A 23,472-nucleotide genomic window follows, 5' to 3' on the forward strand; every position below is an offset into this window, starting at 1 on the left:
AGCAGTAACCACCCTTTGAAAGAGCAAGAGGCCCCTGTGCTCCTCCAGAGAAATGCCGGGGGAAAGTTGGCGGTATTGCGTTCAGCTAAAGCCAAAACTCCCCAGAACGATTACGATTACCTTTAGGGACACGATAGAGCGATTTTTTTTAACGTCGCTGCTAATCTGTGGGTCAGGTCCCCCAAGCGATGCCCCCCCCCCCCCCCCCCCGCCTCCGGTTCCCTTTTAGGACTGCACTCCTCTCAGGCTACCTCCCCTCTTCCCTCCTTTTCCCTTCCCTCCCTCTCCTCCTCCTTACCTGGGTCCTAGCGCCTGAATGTCCCGTTCCCGTCAGACCAGTGTCCCCGTGAGACCACATATTGTGGTGGCTTGGGCTGTAAATCGGATATGCTTCATCTTTCACCTGGCGATCAAAGATAAAAGAAGCACAGGAATCACTACTACCTTTAGACCTTTCAGATGTGCGGTGCACCAGCTTCTGTGTCCGGAAAGTTGACTCTCCAGATTCCCCCTCCCCCCCGCCCCCATCAGTTTATTAGAATCCCCGGGTTTCATCGCAGGTACTGATTTCTAGTTTGGAAAGGGAATCTTAAATCATGCATGTTAAGAGCGCCAGGCCTCCCTTTGCCCCCTTAGCCCCCGGCTCTCCTTTTCTATTCTTACCCCCTGCACGCCCTGCAGGAGGAATACTCAGCCCCTACAGTACCTTGGACTGACAGATTTCGCTGCACTCCTTATCAGTGAGCCCCAGCATTTAACCTTTCCAACAGGTTCCAACCCAGCACTCTGGTTTAACTGATCTTTAAAAAAATAATAATAATAAAAAAATAATAATAAATAAATCTTTGAAGTTTAGGGAAAGGGAGGGGAGGTACATTTTGCTCCCCGAAGGAGATTGAGAGTAGTGCATTACTTTTTAACACAATGGAAATTCTTTGCTCCCTACAGACCCCGCTGTCTATAGAATGGGCTTGCATGTGTCTGTTTAATACTAATGGTGGTTTGTTAAAAAGAAACAGCACTAAGAGAAAGTGGGCGTTCTGCAGCTGCACCTCTCAGCCGAGGGGCTGGGCTCCGAGCCACACTTCCCCCTTGCAAAGAGTTTAAGAGTGAAAAGGGGTGTCTGGGGAGCGGCGGATTGGGGACTGGGGCGGGGGTAACGTTCTACTAGAAGGTCTGGCGCTAAGACCCAGGGAATCTAAACCTGCCTCCGGTGGTCAGAGTATCCCAGCAGACGTTTTGGACACTAGAGGGCGATGCCCAGCCCGGGATTTTGAGACTATATAATAGCAGCCGGGGAGGGAGTCGAGCCATTAGCGATTAAGGGAGGACTAGCGAGGGGCACGCGGGCTGGGAAGCTCTTGGACCCGCGGAACTACGGTAGAGTTCCGGGCTCGAGGGGCGCTGGAGAAAGGGCAGGACAAGTAGTTCCTCTCATCTCTCTGGAGTCTTTGAAAAGGAAGGAGGAGTTGGGCTCTTGTTGCTTCTCCCAAGGAAGCCAATTCCCCTCTCTTAGTCCCGGCCCAGGTTGATCGTGGTGGTTGTCGGCGGCCGCTGGGCGTTCCCCCGAAGTCCGGGTGCCCGTGCAGTCTGGATTCCCGGAGCTGGTCACCATGCCGGGCAGATTTTAGCTCCCCCATGGAGCAAACCAACTTCTACGAGGTCGAGTCCCGGCCCCCGATGAGCAGCCACCTCCAGAGTCCCCACCACCAGCCTAGCAGCGCCGCCTTTGGCTACTCCCGGGACTCGGTCCCTCCTCAGCCTCCCGCAACACCTGCAGCCGCCGCAGCCTCGGAACAGCTGGGTGACATCTGTGAGAACGAAAACTCTATCGATATCAGCGCCTACATCGATCCCGCCGCCTTCAACGACGAGTTTCTGGCCGACTTGTTCCAACACAGCAAGCAGCAGGAGAAAGCCAAAGCTGCCCTGACGGGAGGTGAGTTCGACTATCCTCCGCAGCCGCATCCCGCCGGCCACGCCATGCACGGAGCCCACGGGCCTGGGAGCCACCCCCACGTCTATGGCTGCATGGCCGCTGGCTACCTGGACGGCAAACTGGACCCCTTGTACGAGCGCATTGGGGCCCCGGCCTTGAGACCACTGGTGATCAAGCAGGAGCCCCGGGAGGAGGATGAGTCTAAGCAGTTGGCGCTGTCCGGCCTCTATTCCTATCAGGCTCAGCAGCAGCAGCAGCAACAGCAGCAACCACCGCCGCCGCCTCCAGCCCACCACCACCACCACCACCACCACCACCCGGCGTCCCACCTCCAGTACCAGATCGCCCACTGCGGCCAGACCACCATGCACCTGCAACCAGGGCACCCCACGCCGCCGCCCACGCCTGTGCCCAGCCCTCACCACCAGCCACCGCAACCACCGCACCACCCACATCAGCAGAACAGTCTACCCCCGGGAGGGGGACTCAAGATGATATCCTCGGACCACCGAGGTAAATCGAAGAAGTCTGTGGACAAAAGCAGCAGCGAGTACCGAGTGCGTCGGGAACGCAATAACATCGCTGTGCGCAAGAGCCGGGACAAGGCCAAGCAGCGCAACGTGGAGACCCAGCAGAAGGTGCTGGAGCTCACGAATGACAATGACCGGCTGCGCAAGCGGGTGGAGCAGCTGACTCGGGAGCTGGACACCCTGCGAGGTATCTTCCGCCAGCTCCCAGAAAGTTCCTTGGTTAAAGCCATGGGCAACTGCGCGTGAAGAAGCGCTCCCCGCCGGCCAACGTCTCCAGCCCGGACTCCCCGTGGCCCTCAGGCCCTTCGTGGATTACGTCCTTCGGTCCCTCCCTCCGCACCCACCCAGACACTGGACTGAAGGACGTTACTTCTGGTGGCTGGTGGAGTATTCTTTTTTTAATCTTTTTATTAAATTTCGGGACAGATTGATCTCAAGACTGTCCAAGACAGAACGAGGAAATTCCGGTGCCATACACCCAGGCTGGCTTTGATTCTCTGCTCTCCTCCTCTCGATCCGACCAGAATCTCTTTGACTTAGAGATTTGGCCTTGGATTGTTGTCTTGAAGCTTCGTTCTAGTAGGAGGGTGGGGAGAAACGGAGGAAGGGGGGTAAGGGTGGGGGGTCGAGAAGGAGGAAGGGAGAGAGAAGCCCGGAAGCCAGGCAGCTCTAGTATTAAGTAATAACCCTGTGCCTTAGGATCGGAGACTCGTCTAAATAGAAACTGGGATTCCGAGTGTCTACAGAATGGAAGGAGGAAACCAAGTGCCTTTGCCATTTGTTCTTGGGGGTTCTCCATGTCCCCTCACCCCAAGCCAACCGCCGCCCCATCTCTGCCCAACTCCTGCTTGGGAGAGATGCGGAAACCTGGGGAAAGGTCTTGGAAAATGAAGCTCTAGCTGTCCTGGGACTAGGGTTTAAGAGGACAGGTGGTGGGCCTTGCCTCATAGTCCAGAGAAGGGAGGGTTAGCGAGATAGGGGTGAAGAGGAAGAGAAAGGAGTGTGGGGAACAACTGGCTGGGATGCTGAACCGGAGAAAGGACTTGGGAATATTCCGATGTGAATATTACAAAGTCCTTAAGAAGAGAAAGAAACCCCAGTAACTTGGCTTTAAGCCTGTGGTTGCTGCCCCTAGACTTTTGGGAGCCGAGTTTCTGGGCCGAAGTGGGGGTGTTTTCAGACTCAGTCCTGAAGAGGGGTTGGGCAGTGATCGGCAGGCAGCTTTCACCATAGGAGGAATGACTGAGGGACTGAAGTCCTAAGTCAGCAGCAGCTCCCCCCTCCTCCAAGGAAATGGTATGTGAAGGGCAGACGGGGTGGAGGAGTCAGGGGACTGACTAGTAAAACTCTCTCCTGGAGGAAGAAAGGGGGGCTGCAAAATCAAACTCAGAGCAGCAGTATCTGTATATGTCCTGAAGTCCCGATAATGCGAAGCTCGGGGAATAAACCTCCCATGAGATGGGGCAGTTAGTTATGTATGAGAAGCGGCCAACCCTGTTGCTTTCTCAATGGATGGCAAAACCCAGTCCCAGGCTAGGTCCCAGTTGTGCTGGCTAAAATGGGATATAATGTTGCGAGTTCGTTCATCACCTTGTTTGTATTTTTTTTTTCACACAGATTTCTTTGTTCAAGGGTGGAAGGGAACTCTCCAGAGTCTCCGGCTTCCTCTCCTTTTATTGTTATTGTTGTTTTCCTCACCCTGAGGGGTGAAGTGGGAGAAAAGCCAACTACCCTCTACGTCCCTCTTCCCACTGTGACCCCTCCCCCTTTCCCTTGGTCCCCCGGGAACAGCTCCCCGAGTGATGCAGGGATAAGGCAAGAGAGGCAGGTCGAGGATGGATCCAAGGGTTTAAACCAGAGAAGGGAATCTTGGAGTTGGCCCGGGCTCCCTCAAGACAATCAAAGCAAAGAGCTGGGCCCAGGCCTGCAAGCAGAGCCCCACCATCTCAGTCTATACCACTACCTCCTGGTATGGACCTTCTGACAGTCAGGAACTGGTGGGAGATGGTTTCCAAAGGCACTGACCTCTAGTCAAGCAGCCAAGCCAAGTGCCCAGGGGAAATTGAGGCATAGAAGAATGGGGAGGAGAAGGAAAGGACCAAATTGTTTTTCTTTGTTGTTTTCTTGGGAGGATATTTTGTTTTCCAGATGTGATGGTTGGGAGTTGTTATTGTGTTTTATGTACAAAATATATATAAATATATAAATATTATATATATATAAATCTCTATAAAAGTGATGCTTATTGTCTTTTTAAAAGCCACAGAGAAGTTATGGGGGAAAGTTATCAAGGATTAGGTGATTAATAAACATTACATATTTTTGCTTTGACTGAATCCATACTCTGGCTCTTCATTTTTGGCGCCTGCAGCTCAGTTCCCTGCTTGGAACTCCGGTGGTGGCAGCTGGATTGCTCCTGGGACCCCACTGTTTGACATCACTTCTGAATCAGTTTCCTGACAGTTGTACTTCTGCAGGAGAACTTCCAGGCCTCTATTTTGATGAAAATCCACTGAGGTGGCAATGAGGCCTGATCAGAATAGATCCAACTCTTACTGGGGAAAGGGCAATCAGAGAGGCATGTCACTGACACCTAGGAATCGAGCAGGAAAGTGAGACCTTAGAGGTGTTCTCTTCTTGTTCTAAATTATGATCTGGAAGTTGCACAGGTCAGTGAGTTTCTATTCTCTAGAGCAAGAAGTAAGGGTGCCCTAAGACAGTTTGTTTCCTGAGAGATGGAGGGACAGAGAAACAAGGTGAGGATCAGAATTCAAGCTGATCATTTCATCTCCTTTCCCTCCTTAACCCAAGCTTCCACTTCACGCCTGTTCCTCTCTAGCTCTAAGCTGTCTGTTTTGCTGTTTCCCTGCTCCAAAATACACTCCAAGGCTCCACTCACTGAATCTGAGAATCAAGATCACTCCAGAGGTCAGCTCTGCACTGACCGAAGCTATCAGCAAAGCAGCCTGATAAGATGGGGATAACTGAGGAAGGATTCCAGATCCCTGTGGGTATGGGGTGGGGGTGGGGGGAAGAAAGCTTCAAAGCAAGGATACCTCAGATTACAAAAATCTATGTCCAACCTCTGCATCATTGGGGTGAACAATTAATTAGCTGTGTGGTCCCAGGGAAGCTGGCTTCTCCTACTTCAGCCTCAGTTGGGGCTCCAAGGTCATATACCAGTCCTATTCTGGCCCCAATTTCGTTCTCTTCCTCATATCCAGGTTCTCTGTGTCTGGGAGGGGAGAGGATCAAGTCTAGAAAAGTCAACATGTGCTTAATAAATCTTAGTATGTGCTAGACACTCTGTAACAGGAAGATTGCTCTAGAACGAAGATAATCCTCATCTAGGGATAGGAGACCTGGCCCAGGCCCTGGAAGAAGAGGGAGTTTCAAAGATGAGAATGAGAAACATCCCAAATCTGTGATAGAGTTGACTGCCCCAGATTAAGCCATAAAGTGGGCTGCTGGTGGCCTCACTATCCAGCTTCCACCCTCAGACGAAGCAAAGGCAATTAGGATCAGGCCTTTTAGGACACCTAGGGGTTTTCCCTGTCAGTGGCTCATTGTCTGATCGGATTGGTTCTACCTGAATGCCAACCCAGGTCTCATTGGTCTTAAGCAGGGGAGAGGGGTTAAGATATTCCAGAAGGAACAGAGAGCCAAGCAAAACTAACTCTACAGAGAGCTGAGAAGGATCTCCTTAGTACTAATCTGGGTTTGCTTTTGTCCCCTCTAATTCAGAGTAGAAAGAAACTGGGACAACAAAGCCAGCTTGTATGTGTCTGCCCCACCCTACCCCCATCCCCCCCATCCAGAGCAGAGCAAATACTGCCTACCCTGGGCCACACACACAGGAAATCTTGAGAGTCATTTCCACTTCATAATGAGTGTTTCTATGGCCTGTCTTTGCTCGCTGCTGTTTTGACGTGTCTTTATTTGGAGCTAATTCAGGATGAACCCACTGTACCTGGAATTAAAACGTTTGTGGGAAAATAGCACAGCTGACTGGTCAGGTTTCATTTCACCATTTCTGCTCCCTTTTTTCCAAATATATTCTGCCCAATTGAAAAATTGACCCCTGGTCCACAGCTCCAAAGGGAATGAAATAGACATTTCTTCCTCCCCCTCCCCTCCACTGGAGAGTGTGCCTGCTGTCCAGATTCAGGCCTACCTGGGCTGAAGCATTCACCAGCTGGTAGCATACTTAGTTTTAGATCCTAAAGATTACATTGATTAGATACTTTCAAAAGTTGATTTTCCATTCTTCTACTCTGGAGAATTCTGCCTACTAGCATTTCTCTATCTTACTCCTCTATCTCCTCAGTCTATAGCTCCCTTGGAAGAGGAGGAAGAGAGGGGAAAAGAACTAAGAGAGAAAGAAAAAGAGTAAGGGAAGAGAGGAGAGGGATGGAGAATGAAGAGGGGGAAGAAGACAGAAGAGGTGAGGAAAGGAGAGCAGAGGGAAGATGGGACTAAAAAAGAGAGGAAACAGAAAGAAGAAAGGGGCGGGGGGGGGGGGCAGAGACAGGAGCAAAATGCTGGAGAGACAAGAGAGGAGGAAAGGGCAGAGGAGGAGGTTGCCGGCAGCATTGGAAGCTGGGGAGGGAGGGCAGCCTGACGATTTTCCTCTGCAGGTCTCGGCTTGTTGAGCATTATAAAAACCGATACAGAGTTCAACGATCATTCCAGTTTTTCTTGTTTGAGAGAATATCCACGGGCTTCCCTGATGCCCCCAAAGAACCTCCCACTGGATCAACCGGGAGAAGGGGGTGAGGAGAGAAGATAGAAGCACACTCACCCTACTCTCTTCTCTCCTCATTAAACAAACTGTCTAACTTCAGTTTCCTCTTTTTATGTCCAGTGGTCCCCCCTCCCCAAAGGAGAACTCTCTCCATTGGTACTCTCAAGGACCAGGACAGGCAGATACCCACCAGCTGTGAGGGACTGAGGCAGAGCAATGTGAATGTGGACTCCCAAGAAATTCAGGCTGCAGTTTTGAGACACTGTGGTAGAGAATTACTGAGATAGCCCATCCCCTGAGCTAGTACTGGCAGAGAACAACTTCTAGTCCCCAGCTTTTGCAAAAAGCCAATCCTTTGCATGTTGTGGGAACTGTGAAGAGGGAGGATCTCTCCCTCCTTTCAGGACCTCAGTGCCACTTTTGTCATGAAATGCAGAGCAGCATGGGTTAGCCTAGGCCAACCAACTCTCCAAAAAGAGGGCTTCCTTGGAATTGCTTGGAAAGAAATCTGCTATCTGATGGCTCCCACAGGCTGCTATCACCTGAACAAAGGTCTCTGACTGGTCCCTGCATCTGAGAGATAAAGTTGAGTAGACAAGAAGTCTATTTCTCCTTGCTCAATTCATCCTTTGGGAAGCAGAGATGGGGAATAGATTCTACTGTCAATCCTTAGTCAGGGGGCTTCAGGACATCCTTGGTACTACTGTTCTTGCTCAGATGGATGAAAATCCAAGCTGAGAGCGTGAAGGAAGAAGGCAACTCTCCTTTCTTCTTTTTTCTCCCTTTTCATTTCTTCCTAGCTGTGCCACAAACTCATGTCCTACAAGATGCCTTTCTAATTTATCCCACTGAACTCCAACTTTTTTTCTGGGGTTCCTTCTTGCTGGCATATATAGCTCTGTATGACTGGTACCCTTTCAGTCTATCTTTTCTATGCACTCTGGCTCATCCACTAGAGGGAAAGTCCCCTGAAGGCAAGGACTGTCTGTTATCTCCTTGGTTACTATTCACCTCTCCCAATCCCAGGAGCAGAGAAAAGGCAGTTTGTTGACTTCGTCCATAAATACAGGTGGATACAAGATCTCAGAGGAAGCAAAGGCCGCACCTCCATTTCTTCCTGCAAAAACCTTCCTGATGGTTTTAGCATAGCCTCATGGATGTCATCCAGGGTCCTTATCTCCAGCATCTCCTGAGAATCTGCAAAGCAGGGCCTTGGCTGGGACACCTGCTGATGAGCCACCTATGACTAGATGAGGAGTGTCAGTCCCTTCTAGATCTCCTGCCTCCCACTCCCAGATGAGGAACAAACCTGCCCAGCCACCTCCAGCAGACAGACTTTGGAGGGGGCTGGGGCAGGCAGTGGACCTTGGAAAAGAATCCAAATCCCCCTCTCATGCCAGCAGGGGTAAATGGCCCTGGTAAATATTTAACATCTTTTAAGAAACTTATGAATGACAGTTTTCAGTTTTATCTATATTAATAATACTCTTTTAAGTCTAGAGAATCAACAAAACAATAAACCAAACCCTGATTTATTGCATTTGCTGATTTCTGGTGTAGAAATGCTCAGTTTAACCATCTCCCTTGCATCTAGCACATTCCAGTACCCAGGAATATTAGCATCAGTCAACAGAATTACACTTTGAGTAGTATGCTGAAAGCCAGTCTCCTTCTGGAGCAGGCTGGATTCTTCCCAGGAGTCCCAGAGCACAGGAGAAGGGAAGATAAGGAATAACACTAGTTTTGGTCCTTGACTAAGTCTTCAGCCCCCAGGGTCTGAATTCCTGGGGTCTGTTCCAACTTCTTCAGTGGACCTAAGGAAGGCTTCTACTTTTTCCCCATGATAAAGAAAAAAATCCAATTTAAAATCACACCTTTGAAGTAATATTATGGCACTCAAGAATGTGAAAGTCCAAAGCTCTTTCACCTTTCCCCGCCTACCCCCAGATTTTCCCTGGCTCTCACCCATTTTTCTCTCTGTGGATGGACTGTTTGACGTAAATCAGCAGAAAAATAGGAAAGATACCAATTCACTATCGAAGCATCCCAAGCCCCAACCCAGAGCAATTAAAAAGCCAGATGTAACTCTCCGGGAAAAAAAATGGCGTTAATAATCAGAACAGTCTGTGAACTGTAGGAACTCAAATCTGGGAGAGCTAAGTCTGAAATTGAGTTTTGTGTGTCTATTAGCAAAGCCACCTCTGGTGTTTCATAGCATCCTACCTGCTACCCTGGAGGTGCAGAGGGTATAAATGGAACTGGTGAAGATTCAGCCTTTGCCCTTTGTCTATCTAATAGGAGCTGCAGGAGTGGGCGCTCTGGAGCCTGGTCACTTAGGAATAATCTAGGCAAATATGGAACCTATTACCCAAACAGCTCCAGCTCACGGCCAGCGGAGCTTTGGCATCTGAACTGCTTTGCTCTGTTTTGCTTTTATTTTTATTTATTATTTTTCTAGGCTTCTGACCACACCCACTGGAAACAGGCCTCCCTGGGTGTGTAGCATCTAAAAAACACCCTTCGTTTCCACTCTTTGGGCCAACTCCAAGCCCTAGTTTCAACCAACTGGATTTACCATCTTCCACAAAGACCCCTCCCCTTAGTCTCAGGAGAAGCTGGAGGCTCAGGGTTCCTTAGAAAAGCCATGTTTCTCACTGGCAAATAGAAAATTACTGGGACATATATAGAAATAGCCTCAGAAGTATATTTTATTTGTGCAGCCAGCCATATGGAAAAGTGGTAGAAAGGAAGAAGACTTGACTTGGATGATGGGAATTTCTGTCTCTCTCCCTCAGAATCTTTACTAATTAGAACTGGAGTGCTGGACTTTTCTTCTTAAATGTAAGAAAAGCTACCTGGGGGAATCATTGGAGTCCCTCCAACCACAGATCCTGTCTTTGACTGGGGCTTCAATTCAGTTTTGAAATTGTCACTTCAAAAATTAGTCATGGGCCCCTATATCTCATTTTCCCTTCAAAACCTCTTGCTTCCTCTCTCATAGAATAAGCATAATCTTCCATTATGATGCTCAAATGCTTGATGCCCGAACAATGGGACAGGGTTGCTTGAGTTCTTCTCTCTGCCATTCTTCATACTTATCTTTCATTTTTCTTTTCACCTTTTTCATCTTTTCTGAAACCCTTTCTCCTTCTCCCCTCTATATGTCTAGTACCACTAAATGTGTTCCCTGGATATGGCTCACAGGCCCACTTCACCAAACCTGATTTTACTCAGTGGCAGTGTCAATGGTGTGAGTGTGATTATGAGAACACTAAGAACTCACTCCTCTCAAAAAAACCATAGCCATTGCATTGTTGGTGGAATTGTGAACTGATCCAACTGTTCTGGAGGGCAATTTGGAATTATGCCCAAAGGGCTCTAAAGCTGTGCATACCTTTTGACCCTGTAATACCACCACTAAATCTGTATTCCAAAGAGATCATGAAAAAGGGGAGAGGACTTCCCTGTAAAGAAAGAAATATTTATAGCAACTCTTTTTGTAGTGGTAAAGAACTGGAAATTGAGGGTATGTTCATCAACTGAGGAATGGCTGAATAAATTGTGGTACACATTGGTGATGAAATACTATTGTACTATAAGAAAAGATAAGCAAGATGATATCAGAAAAAACTGGAAAGATCTACATAAACTGATAGTGAAATAAGCATTGTACACAGTCACAGCAATATTGTACCCTGATCAACTGTGAAAGACAACTACTCTCAGCAATACAATGATCTGGGACAATTCTGAAGGACTTCTGACAAAGAATTGTGATCCACCTCTAGAGAAAGAACTGTTGGAGTCAGATGCAGATCAAAGCAGACTACCTTTCACATTAGTCTATTTGTGGTTTTATTTTAGGGCTTTGATTCTACATGAGTATTCTCTTACAACAATGGCCAATATGGAGGTATGTTTTGCATGATAATACGTATGTAGTTCGGATCAAATTGTTTACCATCTTCAAGAGGGAAAGGGAGGGAGGGAGACAAGCTGGATCTTAGAATTTCGTAAAACATGTTAAAATTTGTTATTATGTGTAACTGGGGAAAATAAAATATCTTTGAATAAGAAAAAAAATACCACAGTCAGTAGCCTGTCCACATAGTCATCCACTATCTCTAGAAGATTGCTGCTAAAATGGAAATTTTTTGGTAAAGGTAACAAATCCAGCCCTAACACATTAACATTTACTGTGAATTAGCCTACAAGGTTAGTCATAGCCTAGCAAAGCCTCCAAAAGGAAGAGACACACCATAGGAGAGGAAGGGCTGCAATGTAGGAGGAGGAAGAATTGCTGAAAGTGGGTTGAGGGGCAAGACAAGGGAGAGATAAACTTCTCCTCCCACCAATCTGTGCCTGGGAAGGGCTCTGGGGAGCCTAAAGCACTGAATATTGAGCTCATCTATTTAGAAAGTGAAACTGATCTCTGAAATGATTATCAGGATTTTTCCAGCCCTTTACAAATCTCATTCTTGGCTAAAATAGGCAGATCCCTAAGGACCAAGCAGTTTTCTGTTCATGGATTATCAGGATAATTGTTATGCAGTTCCCTAAATAGGAGTAAACTTAGCTGGAGCTCCCACCTCAGCAACAACTATAGGTCTTAGAGGCCAGTAACAACAGTTAAAAAAAAATATTGCCTATGTAAGACACTGTACAGTTTGCTAATGATTTTCTCGTCCTTGTCTCTCATTTCTTCCCCAATGACATCTCTATGAGAGAGGAAGAGCAGGGATTACTGCCCCCATTTTACAGATGAGGAAATGAAGGCACAGAGAAACTTGCCCAAGGTCACACAGCTAACGAGTATCCTATCTGTGCTTCACACACAGGCTGTCAAATGCCCAACAATGTCATTCTAGAAGACCCTGAAGAAAATGTGGCTCCTTGAGGTGACTATGATTCTGGCCTTGAGATACAGTTTAAGATTGAAAACACCAGAGTCAATCAAGCAGCCAATAAGCATTTCATTAGTGCCTACTCTAGCTCATGCAGAGAGGAGGAGAAAAACCCAACAACAATCCAGAAGAACAGCACAGACCAAAGCTCCCAGGTGGGTTCCCTGTCACACCTAGCCAGCTCCTTATCACATCACAAACTGCCGGGGAGCTGGGCCCTCTAGCCCACGGCGGCGGGCATTCTGCCTTTCTGTACTGTCTGAGACCCTCGCCCTTAGGCCGTCACTGCCTCCTCCCTAGAGATATCTGACAGCAGACCCTTGCAGCAGAAGGAACGCTTCTGGCTCGCCGAGCAGCCAGTGAGCCTTCCCTGCTGTCGCGGGGCTGCACAAGGCGTCCCCGGCTCCAGCCCAACCGAGCTCTCGGCGCCTCCCTCGCCCCGGGATTCCTGCACCTCGTCTGGCTGATGAGGAAACCGAGATTGATGGTAAACTTCCCAACGTACACGCCGGGCTCCCTTCGCCCCGCAGTTCCTGGTCAGGCCTTCCTTCCCTCCTGCCCAATGAAACAGCGCCGGGCTGGGTGTTGTTAACGGGCCGCGCATGTGTGTGCTCTGGCTCTCCCGGGAAGGAAGAGCTATTAGCGAGATTAGACACCAGATTATGGCCGGGCTCAGATCACGGCTTGGAGTGATTTACAATTTGCAAACACAGTTTATTTAGTTCCTGGAGTTTGCGCGAGCAATCGCAGTGCTCCCTGGGACACCGGGTGGCGAGGGATGGACGGAGCTGGGGTCCCCTTCCCGTCCACCGCTGCCGGCCACGACGCTTTAAAACAGACCTGTCCCGGGCACGTTTGGGTCAAACGACTTTGCTAATTGGATTTTAATCTGCTATTAAAAACCGTCCGGGAGCACGCGTTCCCCGCTGATTTATAGGGCAGCTGCACCTCCGAACTGTAACTTAATTGGCATTAACCTGAGAAGTGGGAGGAGGGGAGAGTTTGGGGAGTTTGCTTTTGTTTTGCCTTGCTTTGTTTTTGCTTCCTCTAAAGAGAGTGTGGTGTAATAGGATGAATGCTGATTTAGGAGTAAGAGGACGTTGGTTCGAATTCTAGCTCTCTCCGACAAGGCACCACTTTTCTCAGTCTAGGTTTCCTTCGCTAGATGATTCCCCAAGGTCCCTTCTATTTCTATGATCCCAGAGCAGTACGCAGGCTCTTTTTGCTTCATCTTCTGCCTGAGGCTCGTGCCTCTATGCTTCTTTACATCGAGTTCCACCAGGTATGCAATGTGCTTAGCTACCTACCTACCCTGAAGGGATTCGGTTTATCCGAAGATTTCTCTTTTTTTTGATCCCGACCAATAAAGGGAACTCTCAGGTATGGGAATCTCTCTACAGCAGAAGAGTGTCAGCTCGTCTGTGGCTGTATTATTTCTAGTTGTTTATTCGTTTGTTTTTTATGGGGGTGGGGGTGACAGTAACTTAAGTGACTTGCCCACACGCCACCTCTAGTATGTGCCAAAGGCACGACTTGAAACCAAGCCTTCCTGATTCCTAGGACAGTTTTCTCTCCCCTCTATCACGCAATGCTTTTCTTATGAGGTTGCTGTGGAAGAAAGCACTCCTGAGATTTTAAGACTGTATAAATGTGAGTTCCAAAGAGTGCTTGTCATTAAATTTACAAACGCAAATGTGGAAGAAAGGGTACTGGCCTCAATCTGGTTTTGAAAGAGAGTGATCTGAGTGAGGCAGAGAGTCATGACATACAAGTGGAAGTTGACTCTCTTTCCTTCAGAGGATGAGGTATGCGGGATGATGTGTCCTTGGCTCCCCAAAGGGGACCAGCCACCAAGGTTGATCTGGCAAAGGAGTTGTGGGTGGGGAAGGGGGAGTTTCCCTGTGAGTGTGAATGATCCACGTGATTGCCTTAATCTGGTTGAAATTATCTGTGTCATTCAGGCCAAAAATAAAAGGAGGAGAGTGACCAGATAACTGAGAAAATTTTAATTTACCCCCATTGCTGGGATTATTCTCTTTAGTTTTCAAATAAGTACTCATTACATTTCTATTGAATTTGAAATTCTATAATAATCACAATAGCTCATATTTACATGGGACTTTAAACAGTTTCTGGGATCCTAAATTTCAATTGGAAGAGACCCTAAATATAAAGTTTGGCCCCTTCATTTTACAAATGAGGAAACTAAGACCAAGAGATTTGCTCTAAGTTACTTACTCTAGGTGACTGAACTGGGATTGGACCCCAGATGTTCTCGCTCCAAATTCAAAACCTAACTTTATATTAAAAAAAAAAAGTTTTACAAAGTGAACATCATTTTTGGGGTGGCTAAGTGGTTTGGTAGAAATGGGAGGTCCTAGGTTCAAATATGACCTTAGATACTTCACAGCTGTGTGACCCTGGGCAAGTCACTTATCCCCATTGCCTAGCCCTTACCACTTTTCTGCCTTAAAACCAATACATAGTATTGATTCTAAGATGGAAGGTAAGAACTTTAAAAAAAAGCAAAGGACATGGATTAGAGCTAGAAGGGCTATCAGAAGTTGTTTACTTCAACCCTCTCATTTTGTAGATGAAAAAGCTCAGGTCCCAAAAATGTTGTGAAGGTAATGTTCATATTCTCTCTGTCTCTGTCTCTGTCTCTCTCCCTCTCCTGTTACCTTCTGTCTTAGAATCAATACTAAGTATTGGCTTTTTTTTAAAGTTCTTACCTTCCATCTTAGAATCAATACTATGTATTGGTTTTAAGGCAGAAGAGTGATGAAGACTAAGCAATGGGAGTTAAGTGACTTGCCCAGGGTCACACAGCTAGGAAGTATCTAAGGCCAAATTTGAACCCAGGACCTCCCATCTCTAGGCCTGGCTCTCAATCCACTGGGCCACCCAGCTGCCTCCTCTTCTATGATTTTTAAATCTCACATTACTTCACCTCACCATCAGCCAGTCATAACTAGGAAAAGGTGATTGGGGACTATGCCACAGGGGACCACATTTAGAGGGTCCTGACAGCACTTAAAATCATTCAGCATGGCAAAAGCAGAGCTTTTTGGGGGTGGAAAAGGGGAATAGTCAAATTAAGTGACTTGCCTATACTACACATCTAGAATGTGTCAGAGGCACCACTTGAAACCAACTATAATTAATTAAATTAGTTTTCTAAGTGGTTAATTGACTAAAATATGAGTTAAATTAGTTAAACAGAAGTGGCTTCACTGATAGAATAATTAGCTTAAAGTAGATTCATTGACCTGCCCAAATAAGGGCTCATTGTGTGATGCTTTGCCCTGGCACAGTTTGTGGTGTTTACCCTTGGCACAAAAACTCCTAGTGATGACCTTGTCATGAGCTTGCACTAGTTTGAAAGGTACAGTGGGCACCACCAGCTTTCCAAGGTTCTGTGCAATTTTCCTTCTGTAAGGAAGAAAGGAAAAAGAAAGGGAGGGAGAAGGAAGCATGCATATAAACACTCTCCTCTCTTTCTTGAATATTTGTTTTACATTAAAGGCAGCTAGGTGAATAGAGCACCTGATCTAGAATCAGGTACACTCAATTTCCTGAGTTTAAATCCAGTTGCAGACACTTACTAGCTGGGTATCCCAGTGCAAATCACTTAATCTGAACTCTGGTGGCTGGAGCCAAATTGACTGTGTATTTCCCAAGTGACTATGTATAGGTGGGACTTAAAAACATCATCCTACATACCTCATCCTCTGGAAGGCAGAGAATCAGTTTCTCTTTGCATATCCTCTCCCCCACCTTGTTCAGATCATTCTCTTTCAGAACCAAATGGAGGCCAATGTCCTTTCTTCCGTGTGTGTGTGTGTGTGTGTGTGTGTGTGTGTGATAACAAGCACTCTCTGGAACTCACATTTATAGAGAGATTTTAAACCTAGGGAGTCCTTTCTTCATAGCAACCTCATACAAAAAGCACTATGTACTAAAGGATAGAGAGAGCTGTCCTTGGAGTTCAGAAGACCTGGTTTCAAGTTATGTCTGTGACACATACTAACTGAATAGTATGAGCAAGTCACTTAAAAGGTTTGACTATCTCCCCTCTCCACACAAAAAAAATAAAACTGCCAAAAAATACAAATTACAGATGATCTCCCACTCTATATCTGTAGAGGGATCACCAGACCTGAGAGTTCCCTATATTGCACCTGAAAGAGAGAAAATTCTTTACGATAGGCCCAGTCCTTTAAGTTTCTTGCCTCAGTTTCCTCATCTATAAAATGAGCTGGAGAAGGAAATGGCAAACCACTCCAGGATCTTTACCAAGAAAACTCTAGAGGGAGCCACAAAGAGTTGGACATAACTGAAAAAGAACTAAATAACAGTTGTATTAAATTTCCCCTTCTTCTCCCTCCCCCACCTTTTTGAACTTCAGTTGGGCCTTGCACAGATTACACTGTCTTTTAAAATTAAATTTTATTGGTGTCTTTTGTTTTTACATGCCTAAATTTCTCCATGTATCCTTCCCCTCTCCTCTCCTGAGAGCCATCTCATAAAACAAACTATATATATATATATATATATATATATATATATATATAAACTTTTTTCCCCTTTCCAAACTTAACATGCAAATATTATTTTCCCCTTACAATTCTTGTTAAACAAATTAGGTTATTGAGCCCCTGCTTTGCTTTTGTTAATGGAATGCCTTTCAGTAAAATTTCTCCTATCTTTTCATCTCTACCAGTTTCTGTCCACTCTTCAAGGCCCAGTTCAAAAGACACTTTCTCCATGAAGTCTTCTCTGATCCTCCCAGCTGAAAATAAGCATTCATTTCTTTAATCTCATAGACCTTCCTATTTGTCTTATACATTTATGGTACTCTAATTTTGTACTCTGTCTATCTGTGCATATGGCTTATAATCCCTACTAGATTCTGAATTCTTTAAGAACAAGAACCCTGTTTTAACTCTTTATTTTCCCTAGTGACTGTATAGGTAGGATTTAACAAATGTATGTTGACTGAATAAATAGTGGAATAAGCATTGGACTTTGTATCAGAAGACCTGGGTATGAATCCTAGCTCTGCTACTTGAAACTTGTGTGACCTTGGGTATGTCACTGAATTTTTTAAACCTCATTTTTCTCCCTTCTAAAAGGAATAGATTGCACTAGTTCAGTGTTGTAAAACTCAGAAATAGGGTTACTAAATCAGGGGTCCCCAAACTTTTTACACAGGGGGCCAGTTCACTGTCCCTCAGACCACTGGAGGACTGGACTATAAAAAAAAAAAACTATAAACAAATCCCTATGCACACTGCACATATCTCATTTTAAAGTAAAAAAAAAATGGGAACAAATACAATATTTAAAACAAAGAACAAGTAAATTTAAATAAACAAACTGACTAATATTTCAATGGGAACAATGGGCCTGCTTTTGGCTAATGTCCAATTGGTCAATGTCCGGTTCCATATTTGTCACTACTAGCCTAACAAGTTCTGGAAGTACAGTGGGGGCTTGATAAATGGCCTCACGTGGCCCACAGGCTGTAGTTTGGGGACCCCTGCACTAAACCATATATGAGGATCCCTGGAGTCTCTCATGCTGACTTAGAAAACCATATAGTTACCTTATCTGTGTTCCATTGTATTTTTCATTTATTTTGTTAAATATTTCCCTTGTACATTTTAATCTGACTCGGGGGCACTCTAGAGTGTTGCTGGCACATACTGGCCACCATATTTGATACTTCTGAACCAGATAATCTCTAAGGTCCCTTCCAACTCTAAAAGTCTATTGACTGAATGAATGTGTTTCCTTGGAAATATCCATATGTTTACATGTGAGCTAAATGTTGAAAGGCTCAGAGGAGAGAATATATATAAAATGCTTTAGTAGCTAACATTTTTTTCAAATTTTACAGCTTTCAAAGTGTTCTCTCAACAGTGTTGTGAAGTAGGCAGCACACAACTTTTTTTTTTTAAACCCTTACCTTCTGTCTTAGAACCAATACTATGTGTTGGTTCTAAGACAGAAGAGTGGTAAGGGCTAGGCAATGGGGATCAAGTGACTTGCCCAGCCAGGGTCACACAGCTAGAAGTATCTAAGGCCAAATTTGAATCCAGGACCTCCTGTCTCTAGGCCTGACTCTCAATCCACTGAGCCACCCAGCTGCCCCCCTAACTATTTTTTTGACAAATTTTTTCATTTGACAATTTTTTACATATTACAAATGTAGGAATTTTACATTTTACAAATAAGGAAACTGAGGCTTTGAGGTCTTAAGTGTCCTGGCAGACCCTAAATCCAGACCCCTGGTCTTCTGACTGGGGGTCACAAGCATAATAAATGTTCTTTCCACAGTAGCAAGTTGCCTGTAGCAGAAGGGTAGCACAAGGTAGAGAATCATACTGAAAAATCTTCAAGCCTGAGTAGGGTTAAGTTATCCCCCTACCCCACCATAAGCAATTTCCTAAGTTTATCAGACCCTGACATCATCTGTTTGTGGAGATCTTCCATCTGAATTCTCAGCTTTAGTATCTGACAATTGAGAAAGAGAGAGGGAACACAATGAGAACCTGACAAGCCATCACCCTGGAGAAGTTGCCGTGAGTCATGGAGGTGAGCCAAACAAGCCAACACCAAGCACCGGGCCGTGGCACTGTGCCCAAAATGTGTCAGGGCCTCAATGAGCATCTCCACTGACGCTCCGTTTATAGAGATATGAAGGCAACGTTTCCCCAAATGTGTGGGAATTCATCCCAAAGGGAAAGGATAGCTTGGTGCTCAGTGGGGCTTCACTCACCGGAGAGGAACAGTGGTGTTAGCAGACGAGCAAAACACTGTGGTCCAACTACACGGAGAGGCTTGTTTTTCTTCAGATTTGCAGAATCAGGGGACTTGAGCCCAAATTCCTAATCTTTCACTCACTACTTTTGTGGCTTTGGGTAAGTTCACTTTGACCTCTATGGGCTTTATTTTCTTTTTCTGTAATATGAAAACATTTTCCTTCTAAGTTGATGATTCTCTGACCCTTCATCTGCACAGAACAACGGCACATGACAATTGGGCCATTATCTAGGTATTGAACCACACTGAATGGTTCAGGTGTCCCTATCTGCAGGGTAGGGTATAAATTGTCATTTTATCCTTTATCCTTGAGAAGTAGTGACACACGTTATTTTTGGTTCCTTTCCATGGCTTTCTTCTCCCTATTCCAACCCCACAACACAAAGCTCCACTTTCATGAATTCAACACTGGAATTAATGAATTAATTTTCAGTTTGGCAAAAGTAATTTTGTGTGTATACATGTTGTGTGTGTGTGTGTGTGTGTGTGTGAGAGAGAGAGAGAGAGAGAGAGAGAGAGAGAGAGAGAGAGAGAAAGAGAGAGAGAGAGAAAGAGAGGGAGAGACAGACAGACAGGCAGGCAGGCAGGCAGACAGGCAGACAGAGAGAGACAGAGACAGAGAGAGAGAGAGGAAAAAAAAGAGAGAGAGACAGAGAGAGACAGAGAGAGAGAGAGAGAGAGAGAGAGGGAGAGACAGACAGACAGGCAGGCAGGCAGGCAGACAGGCAGACAGAGAGAGACAGAGACAGAGAGAGGAAAAAAAAGAGAGAGAGACAGAGAGAGAGAGAGAGAGAGAGAGAGAGAGAGAGAGAGAGAGAGAGAGAGAGAGAGAGAGAGAGGAGTTGCCAAGGCAGGACTGGGAATCACTGTTTTTCAAGGATACAGTTCCCCACATAATGTCCTCCACTCTTCTTGAGTTTATGCTGGGATGAGGGAGCATGGCAGATGACCTTTATCACCATATAACAAAGGCTGTGTCCACAGTACAGCACTGCTTGTCTGCCACAAACTCACTACATGCCTTGGGAGTGTATAAACACCTGGTCCCTCTACCTAGTGGGTTTTCCCCAGCTAGATATTTTGTACCTTCCTTTGACAGTAATGACATCAATTGCAATGACCCAAAGATCTGGTCCCCTAAGGGCTGAGTCCTTGTTCCTTCCTGTGAGGGTATTTATCGGGTTGGCCCTGCCAAAAACCTGCTCTGTGACCTGGATCAGGTCTCTCAGCTTCCCTGATCTCGTCTAAAAGGTGCCTAGGTGAATGAATGAATGAGTAAATGAATGACCCCTTCATAAACAAATTAGAGTGAGAGAACTCGATTGAGTTGTGGTGAGTCAGTCTGAGGAGGACGGGCAGGGTCCATCCTCTGAGGGAGTAACCTGTGAGTCAGTCTTGAGGACCAGGCTCCCAGGAATCAACTACTCACCCCAGTGAGGTGAGCTCACTCTTTCGGGGCCTCCAGGAGGAAGAGTTGGGTAACGCTTTGGCAACTTCTAAGTGCCCAGAGTACTGGGTTCTCACCGGGCAAAGTATTTAGTGAGAGTCACCAGCAGCAGCTGGAGGTTGGCCACCCCCCAGTGAAGTTTGTACATTTGGTGCTACCAGGCAAGGAGGTGAACCCAAGACTTTTCCAGGATTTTCCAGGTCTCTGAGTTAAGGTGGAGTGTACCCAGAGGACTAATTCAAGGAACCCCAATCTTTCCACCATATGTTCCTTCTACATCCAGTTTCCCCATCCCTTTTCAGGGAGGAAGAGTCTCAACTGCCCAGAAAAGATTACCTAAAAGTAGCTTTTAGCTAGTGAGGCAAGTAGGTGGTACAATGGATAGAGTATGGGGCTTGGAGTCAGGAACAACCAAGTTCAAATCCAGCCTTAGATACTTACTTCATGACCCTAGGTAAGACAACTCTGTCTTCTTCAGTTTTCTCAACTATAAAATGGGATTTATATCTCCCAGAGTTGTTGGGAGGCCTAAATGATATAATATTTATAAAGTGTTTGGCAAAGTGCCTGGTTTATAGTAAATACTTAATAAGTTCACATTTCCTTCCAGCCTTCCTTCCAAGCAAACTCTCCACCCATTTACCTATTTAATAAATCTTTACTAAACTCCTCCTATGTACTGACCTTTAACTCAGGTACTTTTGGGGGGAGCAAAGGAAAAAAGTCAAGGTCCCTGTCCTACAATGGTTCCCAGTCTACCTGAAAGGCATTGTGGATGTAAAGCCTGGTGGAATGGAACGTTGATTTTGGGAAGGGGTGGAAGGAGGAAAGGGAAAGAACATGAATCATGTAACCATGGAAAAATATTTTCAATTAATTAATTTAATTTAATTTAAAATCTAAAAAAAAAAGTCATTGTGGAGTAGTACAAAGAGTACCAGGCTCAAAGTTGGGAGAAACTTGGGTTCTGGTCCCACTTCTAACATTTCCTTGCTGTGTGACCACAGGCAGGTCACGGGAGATCCTTGAGCCTCGTTTCTCACCTCTAAGATTAAGATAATAGCACCCTATAGGACATACTTCCCAGAGCTGCACTGAATGGCAACCACACAGAAAGTGTTTTGTGAACCTTAAAGCACCCTATAATACCTCTATTATTATTCTCACTTCAGGGGATTAGACTCTCATGCGTTCTTCTAGAGAAGTTATATCAAATGGCAGATCAGGAGATGGAAGGGGAGAGCATGGAGGTCTTGTGAGTATTCAGGGAAGACTTCATGAAAGAAGCATAACTCCAGGTTAATGCTGAAGAAAGAGAAGACCTCAGCTCTGAGGCCGTGGATGGGTTTTAGAGGTCTAAGCGTCCTGAGACTCTTCTACCTCCATGCCCATATTCAGCCAAGGAGTGCTCTAGGGAGGGCTAGGGTGGCAAACACACTCCCTTATAGCCGTGATAGACCAGAAAGGGTATTAAACATGTATTCATACGTGGGTTTGAATCCTGGTCCTGGCATTTATTATCTGTACACTGGGGTAAGGTGCTTAGTTTATAAGGGTCTCAGTTTCCTCATCTGTAAAATGAAGGGAATCGGCTAGATGACCTTTTCAGTCCCTTCTAGCACTAGGTCTGTGGTTCTATTCCACGTGGCTGTAGGCTAAGCCACACGCCAGATGATGTTTGTACCCAATTCTGACAACCAAGAGACCCAAGTGTTACCACAATGGGAACTCGTAGCATCCTTGGAAATTGTCAGATGGGATAAGGCATGGTCTATTGGAAAGATCACTTTTTAAAAAGCACCTACTATGTGCTAGGTCTTGGGCTAAACTCTGGGGATACAAAAAGAGGCAAAAGGAAGTCCCTCAAGGAGCTTACAATCTCATGGAAAGCCCACTGAACTTGAAGTCAGAATTCTGACTGGGTTCCAGTTCCAGCTTGTCCATAGACTAGCTATGTGACCTTGGAAAAGTTCATTCATTGTCCTAAGCCTCATTTTTCCATTTGTAAAACCTCAGGGTTGGATGAGCTCTTCTTTAAGACAGGCAGTGATTCTGTGAGTAAAGGGAGGATGCCAGACCCCCTGGAGCCTGGTCTTCAAAGGACTGATTGGACGGGCACCGCTGGTTCTGGCTCTGAGTGGTACCTGGGGAGAACTGAGCAAGCATTGGGCCTGCTCACAGAGGAGAACACATGTTGCAGAACCCAGATGGTAATCATTTTCATGGCTGTCCAGTTCTGTTCTTTGTAGGAGACAACTGAAAATTGGAGGCAGAAGATGTGTGAAAATCTGGTTTTCTTTCCTAGGCCTGTGTCTTATTGTTTTCATCTGTATTTTTAGACTATTAAGAAGCACAAGATAGCACAAAAAGGCCTGCTCTCATCATGCAACAGGAGGCAGCAGGGGATATCCAGGACCAGTTGTCACCTGTAAAATCACCATTAACCTCTGCAGGTGCACTTTGGTCTTGGAAGCTGGGAACTTGCCCCAGGGGAATCATTAGCAGAATGTGAACCGTGAAAGTGAACCAACAGGCCGCTGCTACCAAACTGGCTGTGTGTGTCCCTAGATGCGTGCCTCTCCACCCAGTCTTTTTCTCCAAACACAGAAGCCCCCCTCCAAAGCCCCCCGAAATATTGGGTCCCAAGAACCGGCAGGGGAGCCTGTGCAGATATTCCCACTGGAAAGGAGGCTCCGAGGGCCTTGCATGAAAGCACATGCTCGAAGGCGGAGGACCATGAATAAACACAGAGAGCGTGCCTTGCTGTGTTTGCCTAGTGGCCAGTGCCAATTACCAATATTGCTGTAATAACATTATGAATTGGCAATTCACAGCTTCAGAGAGGGACAGAGATAATTAGGGAAATTACAAATATCCCTTTCATGTATTCCGTCTGGCTGGGCCATTCCTGAGTGTCTGCAGGGAGTGTCACATAGGGATTGTTTCTCATTGCCAGGCTACTCCTTTGCCAGGGAAGTAGAGGACAGAGGATGCCATCCTTGGGGCTCAGAGTCCAAATGCCTTTTAGGCCCCAAATATCTGAGAGGACAAAGTCATGATAAAGCAAGTCTTCCTGTAAT

At 46.1% G+C, this 23,472-nt stretch overlaps 1 protein-coding gene across 1 annotated transcript; it reads left to right on the forward strand.

Moving 5' to 3' along the window:
• The first annotated feature begins 1,288 nt into the window (after positions 1–1,288).
• CEBPA (CCAAT enhancer binding protein alpha) lies at positions 1,289–4,805 on the forward strand. The gene has a single exon (XM_007474764.2). It carries the CDS (start codon positions 1,639–1,641, stop codon positions 2,713–2,715), a length of 1,077 nt encoding a protein of 358 aa, XP_007474826.1. The 5' UTR covers positions 1,289–1,638; the 3' UTR covers positions 2,716–4,805.
• Positions 4,806–23,472: the final 18,667 nt, after the last annotated feature.

Source organism: Monodelphis domestica, chromosome 1 (assembly GCF_027887165.1).
Source record: "Monodelphis domestica isolate mMonDom1 chromosome 1, mMonDom1.pri, whole genome shotgun sequence".
Classification (NCBI taxonomy): Eukaryota; Metazoa; Chordata; class Mammalia; order Didelphimorphia; family Didelphidae; genus Monodelphis; species Monodelphis domestica.